The 10,334-nt window shown below is 41.9% G+C and overlaps 1 protein-coding gene across 1 annotated transcript; it reads left to right on the top strand.

Annotated features, from left to right (window-relative positions):
• Positions 1-137: 137 nt before the first annotated feature.
• On the top strand, positions 138-9,831 carry cry2 (cryptochrome circadian regulator 2). The gene is made up of 13 exons (XM_055509741.1): positions 138-429; positions 1,954-2,062; positions 3,184-3,326; positions 3,781-3,965; positions 4,186-4,274; positions 4,697-4,837; positions 4,918-5,043; positions 5,332-5,517; positions 5,638-5,789; positions 5,912-6,114; positions 6,516-6,596; positions 6,671-7,188; positions 7,732-9,831. The coding sequence occupies exons 1-12, from the start codon at positions 272-274 to the stop codon at positions 7,183-7,185; spliced, it is 2,088 nt and encodes a 695-aa protein (XP_055365716.1). The 5' UTR covers positions 138-271; the 3' UTR covers positions 7,186-7,188; positions 7,732-9,831.
• Positions 9,832-10,334: the final 503 nt, after the last annotated feature.

Raw genomic sequence — 10,334 nt, 5'->3', positions numbered from 1 at the left:
GCGTAGAACACACTAAACTTCAGATGCTGAACGTTTCGGAAACAGATCCTCGGCCTATTAACCAACGAGATGTTTCCGGGTTGATGCTGTCATGCCCGACCAATCAGCGAGCAGATATGGAGCATCGACACATAGACATGCCCCCTCCGTCTTGGGTATTCGTATAGCAGCAAAAAACTTTGAAGGAGTGTCTGAGATTGTAGCCGTGCTGCTCTTTAAACCAGTCACGGATTCACTCGGTTCATCTCTAAGGATGGAATAAGAGGCAAACATGGTGGTAAACTCAGTGCACTGGTTTCGGAAAGGTCTGCGTTTGCACGATAATCCGGCGTTACAGGAGGCCTTGAATGGAGCAGACACAGTGCGCTGTGTTTATATCCTGGACCCTTGGTTTGCTGGCGCCGCTAACGTTGGAATCAACAGATGGAGGTTTGTGAGCTAACTGTTAATTGTCTCTGTGGCAGGATTCAGTTGAATGAAACACTACTGGACATAACGGTGTCAGCGTATCAGGCCGCCGCTTGTGTGATTCATAGTCTTATATTTGTGCAGCGCCTGGAGTTGAGGCTCGGGCCTGCTCTCCACGTCAGTGCGCTGAAGCTGCCTAAACCGAGGAAATGGGGCTCGAACTATCACAGAAAAATTTATTAATTCACTGACGTTCTTTTATAACACGTTTATTATATGAAAACCTAGCGTATAAACTGATAGTTACAACTCCGACAGTTTAAGCGTCAGACGTTATGCAACGTAACGAGCTGTTAGCAGGTTAGCTAAGTGTCGCCCAATTTACTGCACGGAAACGGGTAGGAGTAACAAGACACATGACGAGGTAATAACGCACTCAGTTAATACATAGTGTCACTTACAGTATAGGTATAGTAGTATGTAGTTGTTTTAAGCAATTATATGCGTTATGTTGTTTTACATAATATGTGTTATTTACATTGGCTGCTGATAATCAATCCACCCCGTGATGTCAGCTACTAATCAATAAGAACGAAATAATCCAATGAAAAGTCTGGACCAAATAACAAACGTCTATGATTTTATTAACATTCAGACAGTCGCCAGTGGATGGACCGTGTTGTCTGTGAGCCAGATGTTTCTCACTATACAACACATCAGCACATCAGGACCTCAGGAAAAAATCACTCTTTTAGAAAAATAAGTTTTTGTATTGTTTTTAGGCTATTTAAGATTTATTGACAGTGACAAGCGTATTGAAAATGGCAGGACTTGCATCAAGCCAGACAGCTTGTTTGTTGCGGTTGACATATTTTGCTGTCACACACATCCTGCTATCATCAGTTTCATCTGAACTACTTAAAGCCTCAACAAGAACTGTTATGTAAACTGGCATGATACACTTTTTTTGAAAGATACACACTTTAGTCATTTTTGAAGCCACAACAAGCTTGTTGTTTGACAAAGCAAACAGTTCTGCATATGTGGTGCAACATTTAAAGATGAGTGAATGAGTGACTTGCACCTGTAGCTCCTGAAACGATAATGGGCCAAGTTATTGTTATAGTTATTGTCATAATAGTAAGTATCAGTTATTACTAGTGCGCACATTTAAACCCACAGAGAGGAAGCTAGCACATTCAACCAATTTGATAGACACCAGATATACAGTACTTATGTAAGAATGACTGACTCCACAGGGTTCATCATAATAAAATGAGAAGTTCTCTGCTCTTACACAGCCAACAGTGTTTATTCACATTTATTCATTTGTGTTTTAAAAAATATATTTACATGACAATAGATTTTCTTCTGAATTCCGTGTGTTTATCAGAATATAGAAATAAACTAATAAACTTTCCTGTGTTGTCTTGCTTATTTTCTGACAACAATTTCAGGTTGATTTTGTTTTGTTGTGGAGGTAATATGATGCGGATGGTAATTATTTCAAACTAATCAGTGTTGTCGTTTTGTCTCCTTGTGCAGGTTCCTGCTGGAGGCTCTGGAGGATCTGGACAACAGTCTGAAGAAACTTAACTCCAGATTGTTTGTGGTCAGAGGGCAGCCTACTGATGTTTTCCCAAGGCTTTTTAAGGTTTGAGTTCCTGCCAAGCACCCCCACCTGTTATCTGATTTGTCTGTCGCATAAACATTAATTAAGATGTATAAATCAGGTACCAGATGTGCACGTTCTGGGCCTTCAGAGTTTTTGGTTGCCATGTAAACTGAAGCTGGTAAAGTTCACATGCATCATGAATGATTCTCCTGAGAGGCTGGTGCCCTATACTGACACTGAAAAACAATCATTTTTATTCTGGTTTGTTAATGTAGGCTAAAATCACTGGTTTGAATGTTAAATCTTACGAAAGATGAACAGATACATTTATGAGACCTTATTTAAATATGTGCAATGGGACTTCACATGGTTGCTTTAATGGCAGCTTTTGCAATTATAAATTCTCTTTTTTTAATTGCAGTTAATCTTTGTGCCCTAGTTAGCAATCATGCTAATGGTACTTTTTGTGACTGATACTTTTGTGACACTGTTACCTGGCTGACCTGCATGTGAGTGACACTAAATCTGTGCAGTTTGCGTTTCACACCCAGCAAAGGCTGCATAGCTGGTTCATGCGACGCTGAACACTGTTATGGGAACCGCTATGTTAACATTTGTAAGCAGATTCGTTGTAGGGATTTACTTCCAGGCAGGGAGGAGGAGATCAGGCTCTTACCAAGCCTATACAACAGCTGTTATGTAACCCGCTGCTTCTTTTACAGATGATGCTACTGTATGTACTGTATGTCTAAAGCCCAACAGGTTTTCATTAAAAGCAGCCTTCAGTTATGTGCTATTGTAGAGTTTGATTGAAAGTGTTAATCTTAGAAATTAAGGAAAAAATCTCAAGAGCGGCTGAATTTTTTTGGCTACTATCCGCCAAAAATACAGTGAACTCAGTCAGCGTTAAAAAACCTTGTATCAAACCTTTTAGATAAAATGATTTTATATCTGCAGTCAAATCAAATCAAACTGAAGTTATGCCTATTCAAGTGTAATTGAATCAAACATATTGTGAGTTTTGGTATTAAAGCATCAAATCCTCTACTAAGACTACACTGAGGTCTTTGGGAACATGCTGTACAATATGTGGTTGCATTGCTTCTGCCTTGTGACACTCCCGTCTTTCTTTTCATGTTTGTTTTTCTGTCCTCCTGCAGGAATGGAAAGTGACTAGGTTAACATTTGAATATGACCCAGAGCCCTATGGAAAGGAAAGAGATGGAGCCATCATTAAGATGGCCCAAGAGTTTGGGGTGGAGACCGTCATCAGGAATTCACACACCCTCTACAACTTGGACAGGTGTGCAGCACACATGCAGTACAGTATAATATAATGTAGTCCAAAATTAAAACACCTTAATGTTGACAAGCACATAATACAGTTCAGAACAACAAAACCCCTTTTTTTCAAATGTGATCATTTCATGCACTCGATTCTTTGTCAGGTCCCAAAAACGATGAGTTACAGTCAACTATATTGATCCCACAGTGGGGAAATTCTGGTCGTACTCCAGACGCTGTGATTTAGATTTTACTTTGATCTCAAACAGAGACTCATCGTTTTTAAAATCCTTAGGTCATACTGCACCTTTTTCGTTCCCTTCCAATGCACTTACAAGTTCAGATTTTTTTAAACACATTCTCCAATATATGAACCTATTCAAGATGGTTTATATGTTTTTACTTTTTCTGTAGACTTCTTCAGCTTTGTCTGAGGGCACTAATGGTAACATGGTCTTTTTTTTGGGCCATAGGATAATTGAGATGAACAACAACAACCCTCCTCTGACCTTTAAGCGGTTTCAGACTATGGTGAGCCGCCTGGAGCTGCCACGCAGACCTCTGATGCCTGTGACTCAGCAGCAGATGGAGAAGTGTTGCACTCAGATCGCTGATAACCATGACCAACTGTACAGTATACCTTCACTGGAGGAACTGGGTGAATATGACTCTTAGTAATGGCCTGTAGCAGACACAATACATTCTGTTGTTCATATCATACTCATGATAAATGTGATATGAAAAATATTCTAACACTGCGGTCGGCCCCTGAATAGTATAAAATGATTCACGTTAAAATGCCACATTATTAAATAGAGCTGTTTTTTGTCCATAAGTTGCCTTGTTTTTAACTTGTACTCATGTAAATATGTGATCAGGTTTCAAGACCGAGGGTTTACCTCCTGCTGTGTGGCACGGAGGAGAATCAGAGGCTCTGGACAGACTCAACAAACATCTGGACAAGAAGGTAAACAGAAAGCTTCAACCTCATGACTTTATATATGTGTAAAGTTGTACTAACTTATAGGATGGGTATGAATTCTTTTCAGTTTGTGTTTACTCTAATCACTGCTTGTAGTTTTTTATCTAAACATTCTAAAAGTGATCTCCTTTCAAACTTTATATTTCACTATTACTTCTACTAAATAACTTTTGTTCTACTGTACTTTGCTGTTGATGTTTCAAGTCACACCAGGCTGTGCAGGTTTTAACAGTGGAGTAAACTGTAAAAGTCAAACAATAGCTTCACCCTGTATGTGGATTAAAGATGATTTATGATGTCAGTGAATCATTTTATTGCAGTAAATGGATTTGTCCCATTAATTGCTACCTACTGCTGTTGTAATGATGATGCTAATAATACTTTTCCTTTCTCTACTGTCTGTACAGGTGTGGGTGGCAAACCTCGAGCACTCCCGGGTCAACACCTGCTCTCTGTATGCCAGCCCCACCGGCCTCAGTCCCTACCTGCGCTTTGGCTGTCTGTCCTGTAGGGTTTTGTACTACAACCTCAGGGAGCTCTACATGAAGGTAGGACTTTAGGCCAAACGCATGTACTGGTGTCTGTTGGCCTTTTAACAAGGACACCCTTTTCTGTGCCCCTCAATCAGCTCCGGAAGCGCTGCAGTCCTCCTATGTCTCTTTTTGGCCAGTTGTTATGGAGGGAATTCTTCTACACAGCTGCCACAAACAACCCAAACTTTGACCGCATGGAGGGAAACCCCATCTGTGTTCAGGTTAACTTTGCACCAATGTGTTTTAGAGTGGCTGGATCACTGTTCCCTTCCATCGTTTACTTTCTGAGATTCAATGTCAGATGGGTTTGATGCAGGTTTTCATGTAATTAATTGGAAAGAACATTATATACCTCAGACCAGAAGAGCATAGATACTGAAACACAATATAATATTGACAGTACAAACTTACTTAGTCACCCACAGATTTAAGGTATGTTTCGAAAGTAAACACACTCTGCTTAGAGATCAAAACATGTGTTGTGGGTAATGACCTTGATTTGTCTATAGATCCCATGGGACCAAAATCCAGAGGCACTGGCCAAGTGGGCTGAAGGTCGGACTGGTTTTCCCTGGATCGACGCCATCATGACCCAGCTCAGGCAGGAAGGTTGGATCCACCACTTGGCCCGTCATGCCGTGGCCTGTTTCCTCACCAGGGGAGACCTGTGGATCAGCTGGGAGAGTGGCATGAAGGTAGATCAGGGGCATGACAGGTGGACCTCATTTTAAGCCTGAGCTGTTGTGCCATGCTGGATGTGGGGATGTTTGATGTAGGTCCTGTAGTCGACACCGTGCATGTGTGTGTTCCTGTAGGTGTTCGAGGAGCTGCTCCTGGATGCAGACTGGAGCGTGAATGCCGGCAGCTGGATGTGGTTGTCCTGCAGTGCCTTCTTCCAGCAGTTCTTCCACTGTTACTGCCCTGTTGGCTTTGGAAGGAGAACCGACCCAACAGGAGACTATATCAGGTGAGATTTAGGCGGAGACTGCACAGAATTGGTAATAGTAGGCCTCCTTCAAGGACCTGTCCTCTATGATTTTAGACCTTCAGCTGTAAATTGTGCGTGTGTGTTGTATTGACTTTTTGCAGGCGTTACATTCCCATCCTGAAGGACTACCCCAACCGCTACATATATGAGCCGTGGAACGCACCCGAGTCCGTGCAGAAGGCCGCCAACTGTGTGGTGGGAGTGGATTACCCCAAACCTATGATCAACCATGCTGAGAGCAGCCGGCTCAACATTGAGAGGATGAAGCAAGTTTACCAGCAACTCTCCCATTACAGAGGACTTAGTAAGTCTGTGTTTGTTGTTTTTACTAGAAATGTCACAGCAACTACAGTTGACTGCTTCAAGGCAGTATTACATACTTAGATATAGTTGTGCGTTAGCAAAATACTCAAGTTGCTTTACTTAAACTTTAATTGAAACTGTTTCAGTAATACTGTTTCCAGACACGCCCTTATCTGAGGATTAATTGTCTTAACTTTAACTTGATTGCATTGACATAGTGTCCACTAAACTGTGACCCTTAGAAGTGAAAGGTCTTTATTGTCTTAGTTTAGTTTAGTTTTTCAAACAGCTGCCTTCTTTCCACGTCTTTTTATTCTTTGAATTTGAAGCTATTTTAGCATTTTAGTGGACATGATCCAGTTGTCAGAATTCAGCTGGAGTGAACATGTGCTTGTGCGTTAGGTCTGTTGGCATCAGTACCAACAATCCAGGAGGAGGCAGAGCCACCGATGACTGATGAGTCGCAGACCAGCAGTGGCCCTGGTAAGAGGAAAACAACACTGATGTGATCTGAAAATGTTATATTAGTTCTAACTGAGTTTTACTGTGATTTTTAGACTCTCCTCATCGAGGTCCCAACGACTGTGAGGAAACTGGCTGCTCCATGGCTCCTGATTCTTCCACAACCTGTCCCTCCTGCTGTGCTCCACCTCCAGACCCAGAGGAAACACTCTGCACCGCCTCAGGCTCAAAGCTCAACTTAACGGCTGCTTCCGCCAGCCTGACTCAAGCCACAGCCACTCCACTCTTACCAGCCTCATCAGTCAGGGGCCCTCTTTCTAGAGCCAAACCTTCCTCCCCTTCCTCTTTGTGTTCTGCCCTGTCTCTGTCCTCGAGCCCATCCCCAACTCAGGCCTCTTGTTCGAGTCAAAGGAGGAAGGGCCTTGTCCGCAAGATGCGGCGCAGCCAGAGGCACCGTGGGCGACAGAGCTGTGCTACATCATATAGGGAGGGTGGGGGAAAACCAGAGGACGAGGAGCAGGAGGAAGCAGGAGGGGATGAGAGGATGGAGGGTGACGGTGAGCAGGATGAAGAGAGAATGGAAGAGGACTCAACGGGACTAAACCAGTGAACGGTAGGGTACCTAATAAAGTGGCCGACAGTTACATTCTAACACAATTTACCTTCCACTGATCAGTATAATAAAATCTTTAGTGAAAAACGTAAATGTGCCTTTTTATGAAACAGCCCCTGTTGAGTTTGAGTTTCCATTTGTCTCACTCTTTTATCATTGGTCACCATCTAAGACACCTCCAGGGTGCTGATCCCAGTTAGAACAAAGCACAAAACATCAACATAGTCAAACCTTTTATATGACTTCTGCCTGCTCCACTCCCAGCTGTTACCAAGGTGCTGGTGCTTGTTTGACTGTTTGTGCAGACGTCCATATGTCTGGTTTGAACGTCCAGTCATAGACTTCCACACTGTATGGCATCCTATACAAGGAGGCATATTGACAAGACTGACACTACCAACATGCAAGCACACGTTCTCATATGATGCATAACATGAGTAGTTGAGTCATACTGGGAATATTCATTTATATTTATTAGAATTATCACTTTGTGATAATCAATTAAAGTGTGTTTTAATGTGTTTTCTCCTGTCTTTCTTTCAGGTGGTGAGAACAGTCTTCAAATTGTCCCAGAAAACCTACAATTATAACTATATGTATTATAAGCATGCACACAACACAGAAGCACTGACCTGACATTTTTCCACGGAGGAAAAATATTGTCTATACAATAATTTGCAACGTTTCTCACAAATACCGAACTCGTTCCAAACGGAACCAAACCGCCGCAACTGTAAATGAAGCCACAGGCGCGAAAAGTGATAATGTACAGTTACCTCTGTTAGACACACTGAAGGTTTCACACAGACTGCCAGTCAGTAGCAGTTTGTCTATTTGACCTCGTGCTTCTATACAGGTCCTAAGAAGGTCGCCTGTCTAGAGCTGAGTAGGTCTGAGGCAGGGTCTAGTTCTTCACCTTTTATGACTACAGTAATTGTGGCTGTGGGGCAAGTCCCAGGAATCAATACTTGGAGGCCAGAAGACAACTATTGTTGTTAAGAAGCAGATTTATGTTCATTGTATTTTCCTCTACTATGTACAGTTGTGGACCTTTTGTGGAGCTGCTTTAGGAGGCTCTCTATTCTATTCCTAATGGAGAACTGTTCAGGTCCCAAGAACAAGGAGGATATTTCTATGATGCCAATGATGAGCGACCTTTAAACACTATATGTTAATATGTAATTAGTTTTCTGTTCTTTTTTGAGGCTTGCATGTCTATGAAGAGTAGAGTGGAGAGCAGAAACAAATTGTACAGTAGATGTGACACAGAGGAAAGAGACTTCAAATGTTTTGCCGTATGTGTCTGTGGCAATAGAAAATTCTGCTTGTGTGGAATGAATGTAGAAACCTGTGTGGTTCTCCCCATGTATTTATCATTCAGTTCAGAAAGTGGACACAGTTTCTCCTTAGTTGGTTTTCTCTACAACATTGTACATTAATACTTAGGAAACCTCTCATGACAAAAATATTGAATGATGGCGTCAACACTAGGTGAAATAATCCCTTTCATGACGGCTTGGTTGAATAGTTTCAGTTCACAGTGCTGATCTTCAGACACACCTCTAGGTCCTGCTAAGAAGACTAGTGGTGGTGGTGCTGCACCCGTCACCAGAGGTGGAACTATTGGGTCCAGTTAGTGAACGAAAAGCAGCATTAGCCCCTCTGGGAACTGAGAGAGTGTTTGCAAACACTGTATAAAGCTGTTGTTGTTCTCTGGTAGTTTTCTTCATTAATAAAGTACAATGTTGGAAATGTAGGCAAGAGAAGTCACTGAAGGAGAAGGTTTGTCTGACAGATGTATATGTAGAATCATAACCTGTCTGGTTACTAATGCTCTGAGCAAGAAGGTTTCACAAAGGCTTGAGTGTTGTTGCTGCCTGAATGTGCCTTACAGAGACCCTCCACTAGAGGCTGACACAGTTAAGCAGAGAATGTCTATGGCCCTTTCATCAGCTGCTTGCTTTCTGGATTAATCCAACAATAATTATGCCTCGATGTTATCCTGACAGGTGTTTGTCCGGCTTCTTTAAATGCATCTGACATCATTGTCTTTGTGGCACAGTTTGGTTGATAAATGCATTTCTAATAAATCAATTCACAGATTAACAAGCTAATCACATGAAAACCAACCATTACCGTTAGAAAGTTCCGATTATTGCACTATTTCACTGACAAACATTCTACCTTTAGGAGATAAGTGGGCAAAGGCAGAGCATCTAGAAAGTTACATTTTAATTTAATTAGGCCAAACGCGGACTTAATTAATTCTGACGCCTCAGTGGTGACGTAAGCAAAAGGCAGCATGACTTTGTGAAGCCCTCTTAGCGTTTCCTCATGGAGTCAGAGCGTCCCATAGAGGAATCCTTGATGTTAAGACAAACCTTCCAGGCCTTGGAGCTGTCATACTGCTGGTGTTGAAGACTAATGGAGACTGAATCATAGAAGGTAAATGGACAATCACGGTCTCTACTTCTTCTTGGCACCGCCAAGCTAAGATCAGTTTGTGTTCGCTGTACATTCCAGCTGACAGCGGTACGAAGCTCAGCAGGGCACTAAGGTCTGTCTGCGGCTACATGGGTATTTATTTGTTTTGTATTGTACAGAAAGAGTTTATTTTCATTAAAATTGCTGAAGGAATTGTGATTGAAATGTGTCTTGTGTTCTTGGTTCTTGGTCACGTGTTAATTCGTAAAAGATGATTTAGCTTCATTCATATCAAGCCATTAACACGCACCAATCGCTCATCAAATGTTATACAATGTTAGGTTTTACACCATCTGAGTAAGGTTTGGCCCTTTTAGAGATGTATCTGCTGCATCTTCCCCAGTAGCCAGGATGACTCACCAGGTAGTTTAATTATGTAAATCAAAGGAATTAAAGCAACAAAAGATCTCAAATCACTATGAGAGAGAGAGAGAACAACTGCAAAAAGCCATTACCTGCTCTCACACAGACTAGCATCCATGTTTCCATGCATGGTGAACACGTGTTCACCCTTAGGCCAGCCAGTTGTCATTGCTACAGTAGTTCATTATATTAAGCTTTTAAACAAACCTGTGATCCTCAAATGATCAGTTAATTAGTGTCTGCTTTTATTTGGTGTGAAGACAATTATTAGGTGAAACATTCTACTAAACTCATTCAGG

Source organism: Betta splendens, chromosome 6 (genome assembly GCF_900634795.4).
Source record: "Betta splendens chromosome 6, fBetSpl5.4, whole genome shotgun sequence".
Taxonomy (NCBI): Eukaryota; Metazoa; Chordata; class Actinopteri; order Anabantiformes; family Osphronemidae; genus Betta; species Betta splendens.
This window is presented reverse-complemented; position numbering and strand designations above follow the sequence as displayed.